The sequence below is a fragment of the Microtus oregoni genome, unplaced genomic scaffold, assembly GCF_018167655.1.
Source record: "Microtus oregoni isolate MIOR12 unplaced genomic scaffold, Mior012 000057F_ref0000458, whole genome shotgun sequence".
NCBI classification, from domain to species: Eukaryota; Metazoa; Chordata; class Mammalia; order Rodentia; family Cricetidae; genus Microtus; species Microtus oregoni.
Window position 1 is genome coordinate 8,800,534 of NW_024543833.1, and position 26,139 is coordinate 8,826,672.

The 26,139-nt window shown below is 46.4% G+C and overlaps 2 protein-coding genes across 7 annotated transcripts in view; one reads left to right on the plus strand and one right to left on the minus strand.

Moving 5' to 3' along the window:
- Positions 1-313: 313 nt before the first annotated feature.
- Positions 314-19,846, plus strand: Mppe1 (metallophosphoesterase 1). Of its 5 annotated transcripts, none has more exons than XM_041639196.1 (11): positions 316-645; positions 2,072-2,155; positions 6,428-6,797; positions 10,560-10,668; positions 13,892-13,995; positions 15,154-15,228; positions 16,793-16,901; positions 17,053-17,121; positions 17,198-17,320; positions 18,014-18,154; positions 19,024-19,846. In XM_041639196.1, the coding sequence occupies exons 3-11, from the start codon at positions 6,532-6,534 to the stop codon at positions 19,204-19,206; spliced, it is 1,179 nt and encodes a 392-aa protein (XP_041495130.1). In that variant the 5' UTR covers positions 316-645; positions 2,072-2,155; positions 6,428-6,531; the 3' UTR covers positions 19,207-19,846. The 5 variants fall into 5 exon arrangements, with proteins under 5 accessions (XP_041495135.1, XP_041495130.1, XP_041495134.1 ...); XM_041639200.1 differs by having other exon boundaries at positions 17,056-17,121; XM_041639197.1 differs by lacking the exon at positions 316-645 and adding an exon at positions 667-930.
- Positions 19,832-26,139, minus strand: part of Gnal (G protein subunit alpha L) — a 104,287-nt gene continuing 97,979 nt past the window's right edge. For both annotated transcript variants that reach the window (XM_041639194.1, XM_041639195.1), the window contains exons 11-12: positions 24,112-24,179; positions 19,832-22,114 (exon numbers count right to left, since the gene is read on the minus strand). In XM_041639194.1, the coding sequence (XP_041495128.1) occupies positions 21,968-22,114; positions 24,112-24,179 (215 nt within the window). In that variant the 3' untranslated portion in view covers positions 19,832-21,967. The remainder of the gene's footprint in view (positions 22,115-24,111; positions 24,180-26,139) is intronic.

Here is a 26,139-nt window from a genome sequence, read left to right on the forward strand (position 1 = left end):
CAGGCACTGTGGCTTACTCTACAAACCATACTCAGATTTGCAGAACGCAACAGCGTTTGTTGGCTGGAAGCCAGCGCATAGTTTCGCACTTAATGCGCTTCTTGAATCATGGGTTAAAGACCCCGGAGCTGTTTTACAGGCTTAATCTAAGAATTATTTAAAATAGTGGATGTGCGAATACCCAAAGTTGAATATGCGACGTTTTCTTGTCACTAAAAAGAAATAGAACCCCACAATAAACCTTTGGCCGGCTCATTTACACACGACGCCTTCCGTAGTATTTTTGCAAAAGCCGTTTGCTGGGCTCCGGAGAAGGCAAAAGGCTCGAGGCAGCCGGCCGGAAGGGCTCTCGTGGCTTCCTGCGTTGATTCCTTAGACAGTGTCACCGCCGGCTGGGACTTTGGCCTCGGGGTGGCAGGCGCCACTGCAGCTACTGTGCAGCGTGCAGGCAGGCCTCGTGGTCCCAGGCGCGCGGCTGGGTCCCCAACGGGCCCATCCTCCATTTGTACATCACCACTGGCGTCAGGCCGCTCCCTCCAGCCGCCGCCCTGTGCAGCGACTTCCCGGAGGCGCAGCGATCCCCGGCTGGAGGGCCCCCGGAGGATGGCACCGGAGAGCTGAGGCCGCCGCACCCCGACACCCCGCGTAGGTTTCCACATTTATCTCCCTTTGCTCTCCCAAGGCTCCAGCTGCGGAGCCTCCTGCAACCTGCGTTCCACAATCTGGGCGCTGGCATTGGAGGGCTCCCGGTTTCCGAGATGACTGACACCTGGGCTCCACTGTCCTGCTCTGGGGCTCCAGCGCCAGTCGGGGTCCCTCAGGGCTGCTACCGAGGTCCCTGGGCGGGTCCTTGGATCCAGGGTCTTTCCCGGACTTTGCTTCCGAGGCTTTGAGCCCTGCAGATCGCTGGGGTAAAGAAAGTGGAAGAAGGTGGGTCCCGTGGCCCTGCCACATTTATACTTCAAGGTCAACTGCCGTTTTTTATTAAATGTTTGGGGTTTCATGGCCCTAGTACTACAGCAAGTTAAATCTCTGATAAAACAGCTTTCTGCATTATTTATTCACTGAGAGAGTTGTTGACTTGTAGGACTATCTCAACTATCCCTCAGCTTGAAAAAAAGATCACTTAAGATGCAAATATTCACAAGAAAATAGCGATTGCTGAGATTGTGTTAATATATTTAAGATTATAAACAAGGAGAGGTGCATTTAAGTATTACTTTTCGTGCTGCTTTGGAGAAGGGTTTAATTATTTAATGATAGCTTTGAAATTAAGAATCAGTCAGGGAAGGAAAATATCTTACTTTCAGTTGTAGATTGTGGCAATTCATTTGTGTTGGGTAGCATAGAACAATGTCTCTATTTGTTTTACATAAACATTTTTATACCGTAATTACAAAAATTTGTGTGATTTTTTTTTTTTTTTTATCAACTGGGCACAAACCTAGATATATTTGGGAGGAGGAAATCCCAACGGAGGAATTGCCACCAACACCATCCCAACCCTCCACTCCTCCCCACCCCTCCACCTTCCCCACCTCTTCCCTCCCACCCTGGGCAGATAGGACTGCAGGCAAGTCTGTGGGGGCATTTTCTTGGTTAATGATTGATGAGGGAGGGCCCAGCCACTGAGGTACCCCTGGGCACCTAGTAGAAAAAAAGCAAAGCAATAGAAAGTGGGTGTTGCTCCGTGGTCTCTGCTTCAGTTGCTTCCAGGTTGCCTTGAGTTTTTGCCTTGTTTTCCCTCAATGGACAATAACCTGGGGTATGTAAACCAAATAAGCCCTCTCCTCCCAAAGTTGCTTATGGTTATGGTGTTTATATAGAAACCAAAGCAAGACAACTTGATTATGATGTGGGGAATCAAAAGTACTCCCCACTGAGCCACATTCCTAGCCCTAGAAAGAATAGGTCTTGAATACCATAATGCCAGTCATTAAAAAAACAAAACAAAACAAAACAAAAAAAAAAACCCCAGCTTTCTTTTTACTTTCACAGTCGGGTTTCTTGTTGATAGTTCACTAAATAAAATCTGATTCAACATCAAAACACATTTTCTGTTTTATTGCAGTTGACTGTAGTCTGGTTTTGGGATGCAGATGCCAGCTTGGAACCTTGGTACCCAACTCAACCTAGAAGCAGCGTTCTTTAAATGGTGAGGTGGCTCTGTGGGCAAGCTGGGCAAGTAGGAATCACAAGGGTCTCTCTCTCTCTCTCTCCCTCCCTCTCTCTCTCTTTCTCTCTCTCTTTAGATTTAAATCAGACCTTTTTAGTTAGGAAGATGGCTTCTCACATGCTTGGATCAACTGAGTGGAGTAACCAAGAACTTACCTCAGTTTCCCACTTATTTCCTTCTGAAAATGTCTCCCAAAGAGCCTCAAGGGAGGACTGTCGTTATTTTCTCCTGGGGGTGAGCGAGCCTGGATTTTCCTCTGTAGAGTTACACACGGGATGGTTGAAAAATCGCTTTGTGTACCTACCTACTTAACAACCTTTAAACCTTTGCGTCAAAACCCCACAGGAGTAACTTCTAACTCTCCATGACTGTAGTTTTGTCATTACGTCCTTAGTGTCAGGTGGTGAGGGAGGATATATATATATATATATATATATATATATATATATATATATTCTTCACACACACATATGCAGGCACACACGCACGCACACACACCCCTGCACACCTAGGTTGAGTTCTGCCTGGTGCATACTAGACACACATTCAATATTGAAGAAACCCCAAGGTCTTTACAAATTATTTTGAGTCAGAGTTTGACAAGTTGCTCAGGCTGACCTTGACTTTGTGGTTACCTCAGCCTCCTGAGTAGTGCTGGGATTATGGGTACTACCGTTTTCCAGCTGTTGTACTGTTTTGAGAGGCATGGTGGCCTTGGTGATGCTGTTTCTAGGGAGAGAATGAAGCCCTTTCCCTTTGCATCCTCTCTTTGTGACTGTCCTCATTTTAGAGAAAGCAGGGACATATTTTGCCTGTAATATTGTAGACAACATTGGGAATAGGAACGCAGGACATTTTGGGTAGGGGAAGAAAAGGAATTTAGTGTCTGAAGTCAGCCAAGTGTACGTTCTTCACCCTGAATCCCCAGCTGACGTCACCAGGCAGTCTAGGCTGGCCTTGGAATAATCCTTCTGTCTCAGCCTCCATAGTGCTAAAACTACAGCACGTGCCACCAACCCTAGCTCCCCCTGCCCCACTTCAGATGACCACATATTGGAGAGCTGAATTTTACATGGTGCTGATTTTTCTCATGAGAATATGGAGCAGCTCTAGTATGCTTGCTTGTTTGCTCTCTGGTCCTTTTATGTCTTCTTTCTCTCTGTCCCTCTTCCCTTGGCCTCTAAGCCTCCTCTCATTGGATGGGTCTGAGTTGTATATATATGCACGGACACACATATGTGTGTGTGTATGTACATATATGTGTGTGTATATATATATGTGTGTGTGTGTGTGTGTGTGTGTTTGTGTGTGAAACACATATATTTTCCTCTGTTGAAAGAAAGTTGACATTTGAAGGCAGAGCAGGGAGAGTTTTCTCCTTTGCTGTGTTGTATGTCCCTCTGTATTGATGTCTTACATGTTAGTTCTTGCAGCAGAGTGGGTGGGACCTGCCGAGTGGACTCACAGGATTGGCTGAGCTCTGTCTGAGCCTTTGCTCTGATTTTGGTGCAGGCGAACTGGAGGTCTGCCTCTTTGTGTCTGATGCTTGCCCTCCAGCCTTGCTTGGCCACACCCATCGCTCCTTAGTCAAAACTGCTCAAACAGGGTTCTCTGGTGAAAGGAAGTGTGTGCAGGAGAGCAGCGATCAAGTTCCCGTTCTGGAATTTCATCCTGTTGGGAAACATGAGATCTTTTTGATGAGGGTCAGCCAGGTTAGACTCCATGGCAAGGCCACATGGGTGCTGTCACATCAGCATCCTTGGTGTTGATATGACACAGGTCAGAGGGATGTCCAGATGGAGCCTGCTGCTTTCTCTTAGCACCGGCATTACAGGGAGGAGAGAGGAGCAGAGTGGTTGCTCATTCTGTTGTCTAGGCCAGCCCTGGTTTATGTTGTTAGTTGAAGTGCCTAGGGAAAAAAGTCATCCCTACATTAAATAATATATAGATCTGACTAATAATTGTGGAGGGTTGGAATATTGCAGACCTGGAGCCAAATTATCTTAGTCCCCTGACTCTTAGGTCAACCCCTTTGGAGTATATGGTGGTTTGAATGGGAATGCCACACCCTATACACATTTGAATGCTTAGTCCCCAGTTAGTAGAACTGTTTGAGAAGGATCAGGAATGGTGGCCTGGTTAGAGTAGTTGTGGCCTTGTTGGAGGAGGTGTGTCACTGGAGGTGGGATTTGAGGTTTCAAAAACACAGGCCAGGTCTAGTCTCTCTCAGCCTGCTGATCAGGATATGAAACTTCTCAGCTACTGCTCCAACATCGTGTCTGTCTATTTCCTCCATGATGGTCACAGATTAATCCTCTGAAACTGTAAACAACCACCCACTTAAATGCTTTCTTTTTTTGTAAGAGTTGCCTTGGTCATGGTGTCTCCTCACAGGAATAGAACTGTAGCTAAGAGAACGTATAAGGACAGGCAGCCTGGTTTCTGCTAACTCCAAAACTGAGACTGTCATCAGATCACATCTGTACTTGATAGCTGATGTGTCCTGGTTTCTTAGCAACCTACCTACCTGATGCTTCCACCAATATATCTCAAAATGTCTTGATTTATAATTTTCTTTGTTATGTTTCTATTTAAAAAACTTTCTATAAGCATTGCCTGCTCTTCCAAAGGTCCTGAGTTCAATTCCCAGCAACCACATGGTGGCTCACAACCATTTGTAGTGGGGTCTGGTGCCCTCTTCTGGCCTGCAGGCAAACACACAGACAGAATATTGTATACATAATAAATAAATAAATATTTTTTAAAAAAACCTTTCTATAAAAAAAGAACCCTCCCTGTTGGAATGTGATATGTGGAAGTCCTGGTCACAAACATTTGGCTCTAGAATAAGCCACCCCTTAATCCTTTTCATGTGAGAGCTGTGTCCTTTGCATCATCCACATCCTGGCCTAGTTTATATTATTATTTATGCTACTGTTCAACACTTAAAGGTGTCTCTAGTAGTGGGAGAAAGCCCTTGACACTTGTGGTTTGGTAGAGAAAACTGAGTGGTGGAGGGTTATCAGTGAATAAATTAAGGAGCAGGTGGCCACAGCGGCCTGCTGATAACAATGCTGTGAGCGTTCTGGGAAAGGTTCTGGGAGGAAAAGTTGAGTCCACATTTCAGGCAAGGCTGCTCTAGATGTTCTTAATGTGCAGCATACCTGCTATACTGTAACTTCTTTAATCAAGTACTTAATATAAATGTTTAAATGAAAACAGAGGAATGAGGGCCTGGGTGTGGCTTTGTGGTTGGGCCCATGGACAAAAGAGCAGGTGGAAAATTTTGAGTTCACCACCAAAACCTAGACCGAACCTGGCAGGAGTAAGGAAGTCCCCAGGGTCATCCATTTTATCTTCTCTTTTTATCCCCCATCCCTTCTCTCTCTCTCTCTCTCTCTCTCTCTCTCTCTCTCTCTCTCTCTCTCTTTAACAATCACAAAGGATTAAATGTGGCCACTGGCCTGGGCTGGCCTGGAATATACTGTGTAGACCAGGCTGGCCTCAGACTCACAGAGATCCACCTGCTTGTGCCTTCTGAGTGCTGAGATGAAAGGTGTTCACCACCACACCTGGCCTCTTTGTTTTCCTTTGGATAAGATGTTCAAAGTGTTTCATCCTCAGCATTATGGCTCAGTACAGAACGTCACTGTGGAATGAGCCAGGTTCTTTGATTTCTCTGTTGTGGGGGTGAGGAGTCCTAAGGCCTGGAGCTCACAGAGACAATTGTCAATGCCGAGTGTGTTCAAGATTCTGCGCTTATGAACCAACACAGTCTCGGATTCATGTCTAAAAGCCAGCTGCATAGACATTTGTTGTTGGCTTTCTCTGTTAGTTCACTTGGGGTCTCTGGTTATTGTTGTCCATGGCCTCACTTCCTAGGTGGCTTCTCTGATGCCCAGGCTCTCTGGGGCCTGCAGGCCATCGTCCTCACACTCTCCATCCTGAGCTCAGACCGAGGGATTCTGAAGCCCCTAGAATGAACCTCAAAGCCTATCTCAGGGCATCTTTTCACCAACGGTGCTACTTGGATATCTCAAAAACCTGCTGCCTTTACAGAATACAAGGTTACCTAAGATTCAGGACAAGCATAGAAACATTCTAAGTGTCCTTCAAAGAAATTCCTGGCACATCAGGGTCATATGAAAGAAGGCCATCTGGACTTTGAAGACTAATTTGTGGGGCAAACTCATCCTTGTGGAAGCATGCATACTCCAGTTTCAGAGGATTTTCTTTCCTTCTTCCCTGTAGGTACAGCTCACGGCTGGGCCCATCTCCATCCTCCTCCTCGGGGTTCCACGAAGGGTTCTCGATGAACTTGGTCCCCTTCTGCCGGCAACCCCTGGGCAGGAGACATGGCTCTCCTCAGATGGGGACTGGGAAGACAGAACGTCCACCGGTCGAGCAGGGTGCTCCTGCTGAAACTCACGGTCATTGTCATCTCCGTGCTTCTGCTTTGTGAATATTTCATCTATTACCTCGTCATCTTTCGGTGCCGTTGGCCAGAGGTGAAGACGCTAGCCCATGGTGATAGCCAGGAGCCTGTACTGAAAGCCATGTTTCTGGCCGACACTCACTTGCTTGGGGAGATAAGAGGACACTGGCTGGACAAATTACGGAGGTAAGAGGTGGAAATCCTTCTGAGATTCCACAGGCAGCAAGGCATGGCTCTGAATCCACGGGTCAGCTGCAAAGCTTCCGGCTCCAGCTGCATTTCCTTTTAACGAGGCACGGGAGATTTTGAATTTTCTCCTACCAGTCATTAAGTAATATTATATGCAGAGCCCTGTAATTAGGGCGTGGCTGGGGCTGCTACCAGTTCTGGGAGTTTGGTGAGTCTGTAAGTCCTGCCTCCTTGTCAGTCGCTGGGTTGGGTTAGCACCGGAAACCTCACAACTATGTGAGGAAGGTTCCCACACAGGGTGGCATGTGGGAGTGGCCCCTGGGCAGGAGGATACTTATCTGCATTGGGTTCCCTTTTATCTTGGTGGGGTGTGAGTCTGAGCACATTGGGTTTTAGGCTCCTCTGGGTAGCCAGAGGCACAAGGATGGGTGAAATCTTGCCTCTTCAACTCTGACCTGCTCCAGCTTCATCTGTTTTGTTCGCACCAGCTGCACTTTTGGGCTTTGTCTAGGGGCTTACAGAGGTCAGTCCCTCTGGGCAGTTTCAAGTTCGGTCTCCTACTGCCCTTTTGCTGTTCTCCACAGAGCTATCTCTAGCTCTGGAATGACAAACCCTTAAGGAGTGATGTATACTGGATATTTGGGGTCTAAAAAAACTTACTCTGATTAAAATAAAATAAAGAAACAACCTTCTTTTATTTCTGTATAGCAGGATGTAACATTCCTCTTTACAGGGGAAGCATCCTGGAGCAAACCATAGGATGAGGGAAGCGGGGGGGTCATAGGTCAGAGACGAGCTGGAGTGGGTGCGGGAGAAGTTTAGGCTGAGGACCAGGGCCCCTCTGTGTGCCTGTGCTGTCATTGCACAAGCACCATCTAGTTTAACCCCATCATGATCCCGCCAAAGGGGGTTCTTTCCATTTCAAATAAAGAAATTAATTCTTTTTGGAGACAGTCTCTCTATGGAGTCCACGTTAGCCTTGAACTCATGACCTTCGTGCTTCTTCCTCCTAGTACTGGGATAACAGGAGCGCACCACCATAGAGGCAACATTTTTTTGTTTTGTTTTGTTTTGTTTCCTCATTACTAAGAAGACAGAATCGGTGGGAATATTCTCAGGGCTACACTGATCAACAGATGAAGCTGGGCTTTTTAAAATTTTATTTTTTTATTTTTTAATCTATGTGCATCGGTAATTTGCCTGCATGTATGTGTGTGTATGTGCGGTGTGTTGGAATTAAAGGAAAAGTATCAAAAAAGTATCCAAGTTCTCAGCACAAAGGAGATTATTTGCCCCAGACAGACAAAGGCCAGGGAATAAGAAATAAAGACAAAGGGAAAAAGAAACAAAGAAGTTGAGGACAAGGGAGGCAGGGCAGGATGTTTTTCCAGGAATGGAACAAAGGACTACCTCTGGATAGACATGGCCCATACAAAAATGACTGTTTATAAAGGAAGAAGGAGAATCCCTTGTTAGGACGAGGTGTTTAATTTTAATTGGGCGTTACAGAATAGGAAAAGATCTTCACTAACCCCACATCAGACAGAGGTCTGTTTTCCAAAATATACAAAGAACTCAAGAATTTGGACACCAAAAGATCACATAATCCAATACAAAAATGGAATACAGACCTAAACAGAGAATTTTCAACAGAGGAATCTAAAATGACTGAAAGACACTTAAGGAAATGTTCAACATTCTTAGCCATCAGAGAAATGCAAATCAAACCAACTCTGAGATTCCGTCTTACACACATGTAAGAATGGCCAAAATCAAAAACACTGATGACAATTTATGCTGGAGAGGTTGTGGGGAAAAGGAACACTCCTGCATTGCTGGTGGGAATGCAAGCTGGTATAACCCCTTTGGATGTCAGTGTGGTGATTTCTCAGAAAATTAGGAAACAACCTTCCTTAAGACTCAGTAATACCACTTTTGGGTATATAACCAAAGGATGTTCAATCATACCACAAGGACATGTGCTCAACTATGTCCATAGCAGCTTTGTTTGTCATAGCCAGAACCCGGAAACAACCTAAATGCTCCTCAACGGAAGAATGGATAAGGAAAAGTGGTACATTTACACAATGGAGTACTACACAGCAGAAAAAAAATAATGACAGCTTGAATTTTGCAGGAAAATAGATGGAGCTCTAGCTCCTCACTCAAAACATTATTTTGAGTGAGGTAACCCAGACCCAGAAAGACAATTATCACATGTACTCACTCATAGGTGGTTTTTAAACATAAAGCAAAGAAAGCCAGCCTACAAACCACAATCCCAGAGAACTTAGACAACAATGAGGACACTAAGAGAGACTTACATAGATATAATCTACATGGGAAGTAGAAAGTAGAAAAGACAAGATCTTCTGAGTAAATTGGGAGCATGGGGACCTTGGGTGAGGGTTGAATAGGAAAAGGGGAGAGACAGGGAGGGGAGCAGAGAAAAATGTAGAGCTCAATAAATATCAATAAAAAAATAAATAAAAAATAAAAAATTTAATTGGGCTTGATAATGAGGTGAGCCAAAAGGGGGGGGGGTTGGATTTCAATATTTTGATAGTCTTGGCAGTCAGTCTCAGGAGGAGGAAGTGGCCAAATAATGGACTAGACCTTGGGGCTAACTTTAGGAAAGTAATCTAATGGTTTTTAGCAATGCAGAAGGAATCAGGGAGAAGGGCAAGGCCTGCCAGGGCCATGTTTGCCATGTTCACTGTACCTAGGTTGGCCACTCCTGGAACTGAATTACAGACTGTTGTGAGCTGCCATGTGGGTGATGGGAATTGAACTCAGGTCCTCTGGAAGAGCAGCCAGTGCTCTTGACCGCTGAATCTCTCCAGCTCCAGGAGTTAGGTTTTTAAGCTATTGCCCGTCAGACCTCACACCCTAGATGCCTTTCAGGGTTCCTGTCAGCTTGAGGGCGATCACCCATGTATGGGATGGACTGGATTTACTGTTGCTATTTCTTCCTTTGTTTTCCTGTAACTGAAGTTGGGGTCTTTTTTAAGGAGGGAAGCTTGAGTTGAGCTTGAAGCTTGGTAGAGCCTGCATGCCCAACACTACAAAACAAAAACAAAAAACAGAAAGAAAGAATCCTAGGCTGCAGGTATGGTGTAAACCTACTGGGCCTCTCTGGAAGCTGTGCTACGTATGTCCTTTCAAATCCCTGGAGTTCTCTTGTTGGACTGATGGTATTAGGGCATTTGCAGGTTGGGGAAGAGCAGCCTAAAATTCCCTGAATTTGATCAGACGCAAATCAGTTGGTTGTTCCAAAGATGAGGGATGGAAATCAAGATTAGAGCTGTGGGAGACAGAGAATGGGATCATTATTTAATTTTTTGTGTTTGCTTTTACTTAATTGACTTATTTATAACAGGCTCTCACCATGTAGCCATGACTGTCCTCCTGGAACTTGCTATGTAGACGAGGCTGACCCTAAAATCGTAGAGCTCTGCTTGTCTCTGTCTCCTGAGTGCTGGAATTTAAAGAGGCAGGACCGCAGCAGGCTAATGACCTTCTAAATGACCAAGAAGGCCCGAGTAACACCTTTCACCCAAGAAAAGAACTGATGTGTTTTTTTTTTTTTTTTCGAGATAGGGTTTCTCTGTGGCTTTGGAGCCTGTCCTGGAACTAGCTCTGTAGACCAGGCTGGCCTCGAACTCACAGAGATCCACCTGCCTCTGCCTCCCAAGTGCTGGGATTAAAGGCGTGCGCCACCACCGCTTGGCCAGAACTGATGTTTTAATTTCTCTCAAGGGAGTGGCAAATGGAGAGAGCCTTTCAGACAGCTCTGTGGTTGCTGCAGCCAGAAGTCGTCTTCATTTTGGGGGACATCTTTGATGAAGGGAAGTGGAGCACTCCCCAGGTAGGATCTGGGTTCTGAATCTGCTTCAAGGATTCACTTTGGCAGCCTAGGCAGTCCGTGACATTCTAGCGGCTTGGGTTGGGAGTTTTTCCTAATTCTGAAGATGGAAATGCATGCTCCTATGGCCAGGGTGTCGCTCACCTTTGGACTAGGTGTTTAGCCTGTCTGGGGCCCTTAGTTTGTTTCCTAGCCCCCCAAATATAGTCTGTCTTGAAGATGCTTAGGGTTTTTGGTCATCTAATCTTTTATTATCTATGTAGGAAATATGTGGTTAGGCTGATATCATTTATATAATTGGAACACAGTCCTATAACCTTCTGGGAAAAGTACAAATAGGAAAGATGGTGCTAATTCCCTTGTAGTGAAATTACAGGGTACATGCTGAGATAGACATTCACTCCATAGGTTTCTTTCCTTCCTTTGGTGGCATGGCAGATTGAACCAGCGTCTTGTGTGTCTAGGCAAGCACTCTACCATGGAGCTACAGTCCTGACCCTAATTTTGTCCCCCTGTTTAACTGTACATCGAGGGAATTAGTTACTGGCCATTGTCCTCTGCTTCCTTTTGTCCGTGTGAGAGTTGGAGAAGGAGCCACAGGGACCTGGTGTGAGGTTCCCTGTACTCAGGGCCAGAGATCCCTGCTAGGTTAGGGGATGAGATTGTACATCTGTCCACAAAAGGTGAGAGCTCTCAGACTTCTCTGTTTATTATGTCCTTAAATAAGAAGGAGTGTTCTTGCTGTTGATTAAAAATTTTCGGCCACTAATATTTTTTTAGAAAGGCATTTTTTAAAAAATGGATTCTTTGTGGCTTTCATATCATGCATCCTGATCCCATTCATCTCCTTGTCCCTTTGTATCTGCCTTCTGCATTCTCTCTCCCAAAATAAAATAATATTTAAAAGAAAAACAAAAACCCCCAAACAAAAACAACCAAATTAACTAACATACAAAAAAAAAAGTCTCGGTGTGGAAGCTGGAGTGTGACACCATGAGTCACATATACACTTCAGCCCAAACATCTAAGTGTTCATTGCCCGGAGTCATTGGTCTGGTTCAAGTCCACTGCTACATTTTCAATCCTGGGCTTTTACTGGGGCTCCTCTTGGAAATCCTGTTGTTGTCTTTTTTTTTTTTTAATTATTTATTAAAGATTTCTAGCCAGGCGGTGGTGGCGCACGCCTTTAATCCCAGCACTTGGGAGGCAGAGGCAGGCGGATCTCTGTGAGTTTGAGACCAGCCTGGTCTACAAGAGCTAGTTCCAGGACAGGCTCCAAAACCACAGAGAAACCCTGTCTGGAAAAACCAAAAAAAAAAAACAAAAAAACAAAAAAAAAAAACAAAACAAAAAAAACCAAACAAAAGATTTCTGCCTCCTCCCCGCCACCGCCTCCCATTTCCCTCCCCCTCCCCCGATCAAATCCTTCTCCCTTATCAGCCCGAAGAGCAATCAGGTTCACTGACCTGTGGGAAGTCCAAGGACCACCCACCTCCATCCAGGTCTAGTAAGGTGAGCATCCAAACTGCCTAGGCTCCCCCAAAGCTAGTACGTGCAGTAGGATCAAAAACCCATTGCCATTGTTCTTGAGTTCTCAGTAGTCCTCATTGTCCACTATGTTCAGCAGGTCCGGTTTTATCCCATGCTTTTTCAGACCCAGGCCAGCTGGCCTTGGTGAGTTCCCCATAGAACATCCCCATTGTCTCAGTGTGTGGGTGCACCCCTTGCAGTCCTGAGTTCCTTGCTCGTGCTCTCTCTCCTGCTCCTGATTTGGACCTTGAGATTTCTGTCCGGTGCTCCAATGTGGGTCTCTGTCTCTGTCTCCTTTCATCGCCTGATGAAGGTTAATATTCAGGAGGATGCCTATATGTTTTTCTTTGGGTTCACCTTCTTATTTAGCTTCTCTAGGATGGCGAATTATAGGCTCAATGTCCTTTATTTATGGCTAGAAACCAAATATGAGTGAGTACATCCCATGTTTCTCTTTTTGGGTCTGGCTTACCTCACTCAGGATAGTGTTTTCTATTTCCATCCATTTGTACGCAAAGTTCAAGAAGTCCTTATTTTTTACTGCTGAGTAGTACTCTAATATGTATATATTCCATACTTTCTTCATCCATTCTTCCATTGAAGGGCATCTAGGTTGTTTCCAGGTTCTGGCTATTACAAACAATGCTGCTATGAACATAGTTGAGCATATACTTTTGTTGTATGATAGGGCCTCTCTTGGGTATATTCCCAAGAGTGGTATTGCTGGGTCCGGGGGTAGGTTGATCCCGCTGTTGTTGTCTTTTGCCATGAAGATCCTGCAGCTTTAAATCTACAGGCTCCAGCAGTTTAAAGAGACTTTTTATTGGGAAATAGTCACGATTCCATTGACATTTGCCAGAGCAGCTCCAAAGCTATTGAAGTCTCCGGAGCTGGAAAGAGAGCGCAGCAGGGGAAGGCGCTTTGCCGCCAAGCCTGCTGGCCACAGGTGCAAAGACAGAATGACACTGACACAAATAGCTAAAATGTATAACAATTTAAAAGAGGTCCTGGATTGGCTACGAACCCATTCTCTAAACCACTGTACTTCCTTAGAAGCAGCCTCTAATTAAACATGAGGGAACAGAAATTATATCTTTTGAGCAATGTGACTTCAAAAGTCGCAAAGCCATGCACACAGCTGTCTAGGCACATGCACAGCCTCCCCTCGATGCCTTCTCTTAAATCTAAACTGTGGACACTTGATAAACCTGATGCTGCTTCCCATGACTCTTCCTGAAACTCTTTTTGGTGTCATGAGCCATGATCCTGGCTTCCCTGAGTGTGGAGTCCCTAAGTGGGAAAAATTTTCAGCTTCCTGTAGCAAGTTCTACTGCATTTACCACAACTGCTAATAGATGTCTTGGAAAAGAATTAAAACTTGGTCCCTCAGTGGTGGTGTACTCCTTCAGCCCCAGCACTTGAAGAGGCAGACACAGGCGACCTCTGGTCTACAAAGCCAGTTCCAGGACAGTCAGGGCTATACAAAAAAACCCAGTCTCAAAAGATCAAACCAAACTCAACTCAACCCAACCCAACCCAACCAAACCAAACCAAACCAAACCAAACCAAACCAAACCAAACCAAACACTTGGTCATTGTGTGGAAGATGGGTTGCCTTCTCCAATCAAAACAGGATCCTGTTTTTGCCGGAGGAGGGAGGGTTTGAGGCTCTCTACTGTGGCTCTTGTTCCCGCAGGCCTGGGCGGATGATGTCCAGCGGTTTCAGAAGATATTCAGGCACGGCAGCCACGTGCAGCTGAAGGTGGTTATCGGCAATCATGACGTTGGCTTCCACTATCAGTGAGTACTGTGCGGAAGAATCGCGCCCCAATAACGCTTGCCCAACCATTATTAGTGTTTTAAAGTTGTCAAGACTTGGGGAAAGCCATATTTGTGTTTCACTGAAGAAATTTGTTTTCCTTCAAAGATGGAAGTTTGGAAATGGAGGCTCCTTAAGGAATTAAAAAACCTTTTTTTTTTTGGCATATCTATACCCTCGGCAAATACCTAGCATGAGTGAGTTGTATGTGCCATGAGAAGAATCTAACTTAAAATGTAACTAATTAAATATTTTTCTTTGTTACTTTTTTCTTTTTTTTTTATTGAGAAAAGGAAAAAAAAAAACAAGTTTCCGCCTCCTCCCAGCCTCCCATTTCCCTCCGCCTCCTCCCACCCTTCTCCCCCTCCCCCTACTCCTCTTCCCCTCCCTCTCCAGTCCAAAGAGCAGTCAGGGTTCCCTGCACTGTGGAAAGTCCAAGGTCCTCCCCTCTCCGTCCATATCTAGGACGGTGAACATCCAAACTGGCTAGGCTCCCACAAAGCCAGCACATTAAGTAGGATCAAAACCCCGTGCCATTGTCCTTGGCTTCTCATCAGCCCTCATTGTTCGCCATGTTCAGAGAGTCCGGTTTTATCCCATGCTTTTTTGAGGCAGGGTTTCACTGTGTAGCTCAGGCTGCCCTGGAACTCACTACGCAAGCCAGGCTGACCCCAAACTCTGCCTGCCTCTGTTCCCAAGTGATGGGATTGAAAGAGCCACCACACTTGGCTATTTATTTATTTATTTTTTGTCTGACCCTCAAACTTGCGATCCTCCTGCCTTCAAACTCTGGATGAAAATGGACACTTGATGTCAAAGTGTTATTGAAGTCAGAATATAAGTCCATACACCGCTGGCTAGCTCACACTGTGTGTGCTATGATGCTTCTGTGGCAGATAGTTTAAGTACTTTCTGTGTACCAGCTTCTCCATGCTCTTTTGCCTATTGTCCCACTGAGGTCCCAGTAATTCACCCCCCCCCCCCCCCCGCAATAAACAGTGGACCTGACCTTTGAGCCTCAATTGCCTGAGACCAGTTATAAATGCCAGATTGTGGAAGCTATTTTTCATATTCATGGTAACGTCACAGTGCTAAGACAGCTTGGCCTGAAAAGGGTTTCTTTTTATAATTGAATACAGGATGAGTAAATACAGAATAAAACGATTTGAAGAAGTGTTCAGCTCAGAAAGGCTCTTCTCTTGGAAAGGAGTTAAGTGAGTATTATCTACGAATTCTTATGAAACTTTTTTAAAAAAAAATAGATGAGGTGTTGGGGGTGGATCCCAGAGCCTGAGACCCTTCGCTGAATGGTGGTCCTAGCTCAAATCCATTGTTGTTCAAAGGTGGTTGCCATATGGTCAGGCCCGTGTCCTGTGTTACTTGGTACCATGCTTGCTTGATGGTCACTGTGGGAACCGACAGATAGGAAACTTAGAACCAGCCACAATGAACAAATCAGTCTATGACTCTGCCTGTTCACGGTGGGTGTGGCATTGTCTGCACTGTCCCAACTGTTAGACATTTAGCAACCCACTTTGTCAGGGTGCTTTTCTGGGTCTTTTTGTTTTGCTTTTGCAGACAGGGTCTTGCTATGTTGTCCACGCGGTGGCAAACTCCTGAGTTGGGACTGTAGGCTCATGCCACTGTGTGCATCGTGAAGTACTTTCTCATTTGATCCAAATGTATTGGTACCATTTTACAAAGGTCACTCTGATAGGTATGATATCCTGGCACTTGGCGCCAAGTGTGTCAAATGTTCTGTAACACTCTCTGACTTCCTAGTTCATCAGCCTTAACCTTTCGAAGAGAGCAGCCTAGCCCTTAGTCTGGTTATTGGATACCCACATCCCCAAATGAGGCCATAAGCAGGGGCCATAAGCAGGGGCACTCTGGACCTATTCTGTGTTGTCTGCCAGTACAACTTCTGGGACTGTGTGCTCTGCTCTAGTCCACACAGTGGAGGGAACCTCTTCTTTTTAGTCCTGTCCCTCTGTGGTCCCACAACTCTGCTGATGGCGATACAGTGAGACCCTCACTGTAAGGAGCTGGTGGTGAAAGTAGCATGGGTTTTTCACCAGTACCCCTCTTTCATAGCCATGCTGCGGCACAGGGTAGTCTCCAGCAATACCTTCCTTTGTCTAGCCAAGGGACTGATGTCCCTGAGTGACTTCTGTGGAACTGTAGTGCTTCAGACATGCTTGCCAGATTTCAGGTCACTTCAGTTCCCTATACCAGAAACTGGTTACATTTTAACCAGTTTGCTGACAAGTACCTTTCCCATACCCAGCTGCTATTTGCACAGGACATAAAAGCGTTATTTTTGTATGAGTCCATTAAAATGTGACAAAGGCAGAGGCTAGCCATTCTTGACTTTACCATCTTGGTTGGGATTATCCAAGCATCCAGGTGATGTAGGCTTTCTGGTTATCACTACGCTTGCACAGGTGAGACACAGGCGCAGGAGCTTGCCCAAGGACATGCTTCTAACTGGATGCTGGTTTGAGGGGTTGTCTGACGTGTAGGATTTCCCACAAATTACAAGACAGTTCTTTCTTTCATTTGGAGCAACAGAAATAAGCCCAGCTTTACTGAATCTTGGATATAATACTATTGTTTTGCCAGTATTAACTCACAGTCAGTTTAGCCAGGATTAAGCTGCTCTTGGGCCTGCTTCCTCACTCTATGGATGTATAATGTTGTTTCCATGGGGACAGTGGGAAAAGCGGCTCCCACATGTGCCCAGTGGCCTGACCTTCTGCCCGCTCCTGTCTGCCTCAGTTTTGTGATGGTCAACAGCGTCGCCATGGAAGGGGATGGTTGTAGCATCTGCTCTGAAGCGGAAGCTGAACTCAGAGAGATTTCTCGTAAACTGAATTGCTCCCGAGAGGTAGGAGACCATGGGAACAGCATAGGCCTCTGCACTCGTGTCTTCCAGAGGTGCCAGAGTCGTGCCCTGGTTGTCAGTTGCCCAGCTCCCCATCCCTCTCCCCGAGGGCAAACACTGGGTTTGCTGGGTTAACAGGGTGACTTCTGACCAGCAGGTGCAAGGATCCAGCCAGTGTGAAGGTGAGCAGCGGCTCCCCTTTTCCGCCCCCGTGTTGCTGCAGGTGAGCTTGGGGAGGAAGCTAAATCCAGCCAACCACGCTACTGAGAGTATCACTGATCCACTTTAATCCCGGACAGCACTACCCGCTCTACCGGGCCAGTGATGCTAACTGTTCTGGTGAAGATGCCGCTCCTCCAGAGGAAAGGAATGTCCCCTTTAAGGAGAAATACGATGTTCTTTCTCAAGAGGCCTCACAAAAGGTGTGTGTGTGTGTGTGTGTGTGTGTGTGTGTGTGTATGTGTGTGTGGTGATGTGACCGCATGCCCGTGTCACATGGGGACAGCGGGATGAACACACAGGGCTTTTGTGGTTACTAGCTTCATGAAGGGGAGGGCTTGGACACCATTTCAGATTTCAGCTCAATCGCTTTGTTCCTTTTCTCTTTGGTAGATCCACTATTTTTCCTAATCTCAATTAAAATTATATTCTCGACTAATCTTTACACTAAACATTTTTAAGTCAACTTAAATGAATTGAGTGTAACCGAAATTTAGAGCCTAATTTGGGGTGATTTAATTAGAAATGCACTTTCTTAGATATATATGTACACATAAACTATAGCATTTATGTATAATGTAGAAATATATTAAAATGTAAATTTATAAATGCTAAATGTAAATATAAATTTATATTTCAAATATAAATATATTTGTGGAAAATATTTATGAAATAAATTTATAAAAATAAAGTAATAATATACAAGTCTGTGATAGGAAGAGTGGGTTCTAAGGTTTACTAGGAATAGGGAATCTGGGGAAAAACAAGCGTGCCCTACCTATTAAGGATTATCGTTATTTGAATGGGATGAGTGGCCCTGTCAGCGACCCTGGCGAAGCCATGGGTGTATCAGTGCCAGTCTGAGCATTAACTCCCTGCCTCTTCTTTGCTGCCAGCTGATGTGGTGGCTCCAGCCTCGCCTGGTCCTGAGTGGCCACACACACAGCGCCTGTGAGGTGCTCCACCCGGGAGGAGTGCTCGAGGTGAGCGTCCCGTCCTTCAGTTGGAGGAACAGAAACAACCCCAGCTTCATCATGGTAACGTAAACCTTTATTTTTATCTGAAAGCTTTCTGGAGTATTGAGATCAACACAGGAATCAACTATTTAACGGCTGCAATCTGTAAAAACATACAAAAGCCAGAAATCAATCGCCCTCCTTGTACTCTGAGTTGTATACACCCCCTGTCTGTAATCACCTGTCTAGGGACACACAGGCAGATCATGGCTTCAGAGGGACTCTGAAGAGCATCTGCCAGAATTTTATCTCGAGAGCAGAGGTGAAGTTCAACAAGTGCCAGTTTGTTTCCAAGGAAACGGTGTCTATACATTAGTAGACTTTGTCACCTCTCATTTCCTAAGTGTGCCAGGCGCACGCTGCTGCCGAATCCCCAAGCTGGGCAAAGGTACTGACTCAGTGAAACACCGCCTTTGTAACCATGGGTCTTGCACTCAGCCTCATGCTGCTGTTCTATGGTTCTACCTAGAAAAAGGTTGGGGCCCCATGTGTTTTCAAGTTCAAGTAAGTGAAAACATTTGCTGCCTTGATTCCACATTGCGAACTGTGGAGAGGCAGGGGTACTTCTGGGCGACAGTAACTGCTCTGCTATCAGATGGCAGGGACACTCTGTCCTCTTGTTCCTCTGGGACTGATGCCTCTCCGTCTCCCTTCAGGGCTACTCTACTATGTGACCTTCCCGAGCCAGCAGAGCTTTGGTGTCTTTCTTTTGCTAGTACCTCTGTGGCCGGTGGTGACTTGTTATGCCCAAAGCTCCTTGGTCCTGAATGAAGAGGGCTCTTCCCTCCCGAACCCACCCGTGGGGGCCTAGAAGACAGCCTCTAAGTCAGATTGCTGTGCCTGGGACTCACCCTTGGGACTCACTCATCAACTCTCTATTTCTTCCCCAGGGAAGTCTGACATCCAGAGACTACGCTCTCTCCAAGTGCTACCTCCCATTTGAGGACAGGGTGCTGACCACCTATGGCGCGGCGGTTAGCTTCCTTGTGCTCCTCGTCTTAGCTCACTTTGAACGCTTGCCCTCCTCTCTTCTGTCTGGTTGGAAGCGGTGGAGAATGCACATGAGAAGATGATGAAGCCGGTGATTGTTGCCTCTTGGTAATATAAATCAACACCAAAGGCATAGGACTTGTGGGGGGGCTCATGTGAGCCGCGGAGGTGAGCAAACAGTAGTGATTGTCCTTGTGCGCATCATGGGAATTCCAAATCATCCACGCCAGTGGCTGCAGAGTAAACGGCTGCCTGTCCTGCTCTCATGCTATGAAAATGGAACATGTACTCGATAACAAGTCTGTCTTTTTGTTTTATCAAATATATGTAGAATCAAAGGTTGCATCTGTACAGTATATAAATGTCATGGACACTGTCACTTGCATGCACAACACACAGCCCTTGCTTCCCCAGAAAGGACCCGGCAGTCTTGGTGGACGTTGGAGGCTTCGTGTATACCGAAGAGTTGGATTTTCTCTGTCCCTCTCTGCAGTGGCTCTTAATTTCTCATAGATCATGAAGTTGTATGCTCAAAAGGACAGATTCAATGTGCAGGAACTTGTTTCTGTGCTGATGGAACCAGATTTTTAGTTAAGTGTGATTTTTCTCTTTAGGAGAAAAACCTGTCACATCTGATTCAATGCCTGTTGGTGATTCAAACTTCAAAAATGGAGGACCTGGATGTTTGAATTTGAAAATAAAGCATATTTTTTTTTTCCTAAAGGAGTCTGGATCTTTATAATGATCAAATTTTGTTTATTTATATTTCTTCTATTCTGATTGAACTCAGGGCTTCTGCATGCTGAGTGTGTGCTTTGTCAGAGTTATACATTCAGCCCCTAGAACACTTTTAAATAGTTCTTTAGTAACAGGGAACTGTTAGTGGTATAAAACTTCACGTGTATGTGTGTGTGTGTGTGTGTGAGCTTTTCTTCTTGCTTGGAACATGCAGGGGAACTGAAAGTCACTTTCCTGTCATGTGTGGGCTCAGCCGGAAGTTTGTGCAGCAGTGGAGAGTGGCACAGTGGCGAGGAGCCGAGGAGCGTGCTGTCGCAACCGAGGCTGCCATCCTTTCCCAGAAGAGCATCTCAGCCACGACGAGTGTACAAAGCATTACGCAATGCTGACTTCAAGTGGAATAAACTTCAGACAACAATAAGTAGATGAATAAGTAAAGTAACACAGGCGGTCACTCCTGTGTGTTTGTACTGTTGAATATTTAACCTAGGACATCTTTACAGAAAACTCTAAGCCTAAGAGAACTATTCCCAGAAGACTTGGCCATAGGTAGCGCCAACGGTGCCCTGATGCAGCCGCTGTTATGTTCTAGGCGTTCCTACCATAACTCGAGGTTGCGGCTGCAGATCTCACACGTGGGGAGCAGCCATTCAGTCTGTCTTTATATTTAAAACAAAGGTTTTTGTGGGGCTGGCGTTATGGCTGTGGATAAGGATTAGCAGTAGAGTGCTTGCCTAGCATGCTCCAGGTGCTGGGCTCCTCCCTAGCAATGCAGATAGATAGATACTAAGTAAATAGCTTTGTAGTATTTCGTCTTCAGAAGGTGCTGTCCTTCCTGCCCTCACTCCGCTACAACATTGACGCTACTTTGCTTTCCTCTGGTCACCTGTTTATCATAAGATGGGACTGTATCTAGAACTTAACGAGGAGGCGGTAGGCCTGCTCCTGCCTAGGGAACCTGAAGGAGTCTTCAGAAACATTTCATCTGTGTGGGGCGGGTAGGGGGAGGGGGAGAGAAAACCCTTAGTACCCTAAAAAAAAAAAAGTAGCTTCTAATTTATGCCTTGGAATCGGGTGGTCCCAGTGTTTGCAGCAGCTGAGATTCAGAGCAGTGAAAGCAGGCGGCTGCGACAGTTCCAGTGTCGGGATGGCACTGCTGGTCAAGTAGATGATTCTGTAACGATCGTCCATAAATACCAACCTGATAAAAAATATCCCAAGATGAACAGATCCCACCGATTCGCCACTGTGTCTGCAGCAGGTTGTGCGGACCGCAAGCTGCTTGGCACAGCTGGGACATATTTCCTTACAGGTGGGGCCATCACCAAGGCACAGAAAGCTACAAGGAGGTTTTGTTAGGAGTCATACAAAAGAGTATTACATTGTGCGGGTCTGTACAGTCTAGTAAAGCAACAACAAAGAGAAACTAGGAAAGACCATGCCCAACTATCATCAGGAAGGTGTAGGGGACACCGTCATGTACAGACAGGACACAGTTTGCAGTAGTGAATGGGGCAGCTTTTCTGCCTAAATTTAAGAGGCTCCGAGAGGCCCTCTACTTACTGCAACCGTGGCCGGAAAGAATTCCTCTTGCTCTGTGGCTGGCTTGAGTCTACTCTAAGCATTGGGCCAGCGCAGATCAGAAGGGGCAGCTACCTGCTAGCCAGAAAGAGCCGCAGTCCATGGTGATCATGCTTGATAATTTGAAACAATGTATTTCTCCGATTTACCACGCTGCCTTCGATGAGTTAGCCCCTCGACCAATCAAAGAATCGATAGGTTCCCACTCAGACGGGTCACTGCAGTATCCCCCACGTGAGAGTTGGTGGCTTTGCAGTGATACAGATTGGTGGTGGGAGGCTGTGCAGTCCGGTGAAAAACAAAAGCTACAGAAACCAAACCTGGGGGACAGAGGTAGCCAGAGGCTTGGTGGTCACACATAGGCATACCTAGGACAGGACAGGTGGCAGCCCCGTGACACTAAAACACTCACTACGCCCTACCATGGCTCGGGGTGGACAGACACGCAGGCTGGGGAGATACACCGCCTCCTGGGGTGGCCAAGAGGAAGGAGAGGCGGCAGTGAGGAGGAGGGGTAGGCAGTCCTCACAAGAGTTCGTACTGCTTCAGGTGCATCCTCTGGATGATGTCACGACAGTCGTTGAACACTCTGCGGATGTTCTCCGTGTCCACGGCGCAGGTGAAGTGGGGGTAGCAGTAATGTTTGCCATCGCCTGTGGCTGTACTGATCCTCTGTGGAGAAGAAGGTTGTGCTCAGGACAACAGGGCCCCAGTGCCATCAAATGGGAGGACAGCTTAAGGACCGGATAGAGAGGCTAGAGAGGACTTTGACTGACTGGCTTCCCCAAACTGCTCAGGTACCAAGCATGCCCCAGGAGAGAGTTAAACATCCCTTAGCCACAGGCACTGAATCTGAGCTGAGGCAGGCTTTGGAGAGGGCAAGACAGGCCAAGATTTCCCGAATAGAAATTTCCAGCATCTATGTTTGTCTATGTTGCCCTGGTGGACAGAAGTCTGCTTGCAGAAATATATTCTGCCTGGATATGTGGTAGTTACGGCAACTAGTGCATGCCGTTGAGGTGGGGGCAGAAGCTTGTCTCTAACTCAGTTTTAATTCATTTATATTTACTTTGTGGAAGGGTCTAGCAATACTGCCCACACCAACCTTGAACTCCAGAACTATAGCCATCCTCCTGCCTCACCATGCAACTCCTGTGCCACCTGATGCAACAAATTTATTTAAGAGTCCCACATGTGATGGGTTGTATCTCAGTTATGCATTCTCCACACAGGTGATCTAGCTGTCAGTGGACTGTTGCCGAGTGTGTGTGTGTGTGTGTGTGTGTGTGTGTGTGTTGGAAAAAAGTTCTTTGCTGTCAACGGTGGGAAGCACAAGGTTAAACATGGTCCACCTGGGACAGAGAAAGGTTGGGCTGAACTGTATTTCCAAAGTTATGTGTTGGATCTGAACTCTCCAGGGCCTCAGGATATATGTCTGCATATCTTTATGATATGATATGACAGGATCTTCAAAGAGACAGTTATGGTTAAATAAAGTCTTTAGCTTGAGCTTGAGTACAACACAGCTGTCCTGTAAGGTGTCCCTGTAAGGGGAGGAGGTCAGGACACAGGCATGGAGACGCTGATCACGGGGATGCTGTCCATGAGCTGAGAAGAACAACCTCAGGATTAGGTCCTTTTTTTGGCACCTGACTTCAAACTTCAGCATCCAGAGCTCTGAGGAAGCATTTCCATTGGCTAGGCCTCTAGTCTGTGAGATGTTGGGGTCTACGGGATGTCGCTTTGGCAGCCCCCAAAGCCCCAACAGAATCATACATACTTTCTAGCTACAGGTGATCCCTGGAAGCATCCCAGGGCCTCCTGACCAATATCTTTCATCTGCAAAGTATCTTGGGACACAGCCTTTAGGGAGCTCTTAGGACCACATCAAGGGTCTTGAGGAAATGTTCATCTGGTTATAAAACTCCTGAGAGGGGTCAGGAGGGATGTTAGCTTCCCTTGTGAGTCTGTTTGTTGCTGGGGATGGAATCCAAAACATCAACCATTGCAAGGTAGGCAAAGTACCCTACCACTGAGCTATTGCTCTGGCCCAGTTTTTTATTTTCAAGCTTAAGGACATTGAAATGAATGCCTGCTCACATGCACCTCTAATCCCAGAAGTGTAGAGGTAGGAGGATGTAAGTTAGTGGCCAGCCTGGGCTACGCAGTGATTCTGAGGCCAGCCCGAGCTACACATACTGTCTTAAAAAAAAATCAAGGACTGGGATATAGCTCAGTGGTATAAATGTATATCCTGGGGGAAAAACCCAATAAACCAAAAAACGGGCATGACAAGCATGGCAAGTTGATAGAGGGAGGGGGCAGTATTTGGGCAAGTTCATTTTCATGCCAACCTGCTGGTGCTTTTGCGTGGAGGAAGCAGACACCAAGGATTGAATGTATGCACATTAGACCCTGCAGGACTTGCTCCTGTTTGGGAGACACATGTGTGAACAGAGTGTGACCCTGTCACCTGCTCCTCCCTCCAGTACCTGGGTGAGAGATGTAACCTCTCTCACGTCAATGTGCAGAGGCACGAGAGACAACTGCTTCCCTCTTGGCTCAGGACTTAGGGAGACAGTGAGACCATGAAGGGCTAGTTAGCAAGCCGCAGAGAGCAAGGTTATTAACTGTAAGGTAGACATCACAAGGGCAACAGAATTGCTTACCAAAAACAGATCTCGGATAAAGAACTTGGCTCTCGTAACTTTGGGATCTTCTCCCGCATCCGGTGTTGCTGTTGAAATCAAAAATGGAATTTCATTTAACTGACGGGAAGCAAAGATACAGAAGAATGGCAACGCAGAAGGAATTAACTACACAGGGCTCTGTATGTTCATGGCATTAACATTCATTAATTTCCCTTCTCCCAAAGCGTTTTAATTCTCATGGAGCTCTGAGAAAATGTCGCTCGTCCTCTGGTCTGGGCGCTGTGTCTACTCACAGTCTCCCTCATCAGAGTGTCACCCAGGGGGATGGCTCCACTGTAAGGGGCTCTGCCACGATGAGGGGGACACACCACTCATCTACAGGAGCCTGAAGGAGACTGGTGTCTTCCACCGGCTGAGAACACAGAACTCACAGAAGAGAGAGCTGGCCTCCACAGACTCCAACTCTGCTGGGGCCTTGATTCTGGATTTCTCAGCCTCCAGATCACTTTGTTTACCAATCACCCTGCCTAAGGAATTTTGTTATGGGAACCTAGACAGACAGGTTATGGCAAGTAACACCTGTTCCAGAAATCATCTAACTGGATTTTTAAAATCAGCCTTGTAGGAGGACTCTCTTCAGGCTACTGCACAGACTCGGGTTGGGGGTCCTGGGAAGTCCAATGCAGCGGACCCTCTGGCTATCCACCCAAGTATGTCCTGGAACCTCAGGGTCTGGTGACGTCTTCACCTTTGGAGATACTCTGGTCATTCATTGACTGGGAACTGGGCACTCGTTTTACGAAGGGATAACTTATAGACCCTTAACTGTACATATTTCAAATGTACACTTTGATACATTTCAACATGTATTGGCTTATCAGATTATCACTATGAACAAAATAATGAGCGATCAAAATAGTATTCAACGCTATTGGAAGTGCCCCCATTTTCTTCTGCAGCCCTCTCTTTTCTGTTCCCAACCAAGCAAGTATGATTCTGGCACTACAGTCTGTTTATTTCCTATACTTTCCACAGCCTGAAGTCCTCTTGGCTCAGATTCTTTCATCCACGCTGCACGGATCCACACTCCCTTGCTTTTCTTGCTGGCTGCGTCCGAGTTGAGGATCACCAAGCAGGATGGTGAGTCTGGACTACTAGCAGTGTCACTAACCATGCCAGGGAGTGATGGGTGCCCTGGAGTCACAGACGAACCGAACACACGGTACTGGGTGAGCACTAGTCATTGGGCCTGGCTCTGTGGCTGGAACCAAGGTCCCTTCAGCTGTCACAGTGAATCCCTTTGGTGTTCCTTCGCTGGGAAGCTCCACTTCCAAGGGCAGAGTGCATGCCACTGGGGTGGTGCTCTTTAACGGGGCATAAAGGAGTGTTTGTGTTTTGGAAAGATGGCTGTGCCAAAAACCCAAGTGCTCAAGCAAACATGCATGCATGCATGCGTGAAGAATGTATGCACACACACACACACACACACATATGCATAGCCAAGGAGGCTAAGCTGGAAGATGGAAGTCACTGAACAGAGTGAGGTCAGAACCACACCTGGAGAAGTAATGCATGGAGGAGGGGCCACAGCACTCAGTTGCTGGCTGGCCTAGGGGGCAGTGAGAGACAGGAAGTATCTGGGCAGAGGGGCAAGGCAATCTCCTGGGAAGACAGAGAAGCAACTGAAGCCACACCTCAGCTTTTCCCGGAGCCCTGGCTCAGCCTGGAACAGCAACTACCCAGACTGTGTGGTGAGATCTGAGAATGCTCTGACTTCCAAAGGGCCTGTAGCAGAGTGTGGTGGTGTGCTTCTCTAATCCCAGTACTGGGGAGAGAAGGGCGGGCAGGTGTGTGTGTTTTCTCTATGAGTTCAAGGACATTCTGGTCCACGTAATGAATTCCAGGCCTGCCTGAATTATATAAGACACTGTCTCAAACCAAACCAAACCAAACCAAACCAAGAACAAACCTCCAAATTAACTAACCAGCCACACCAAACAGAAACAAATGGCAGCAGTCAGGGCTGGTTACTAATTTAACAGCGTA

Coding starts and splice junctions, on each gene's coding strand:
- Mppe1 (XM_041639196.1), top strand. CDS start 6,532: ATGGCTCTCCTCAGATGGGGACTGGGAAGACAGAACGTCCACCGGTCG. Junction 15,229..16,792: donor TTCTCTTGGAAAGGAGTTAA/GTGAGTATTATC, acceptor TGTCTGCCTCAG/TTTTGTGATGGTCAACAGCG. Junction 18,155..19,023: donor ACAACCCCAGCTTCATCATG/GTAACGTAAACC, acceptor TTTCTTCCCCAG/GGAAGTCTGACATCCAGAGA.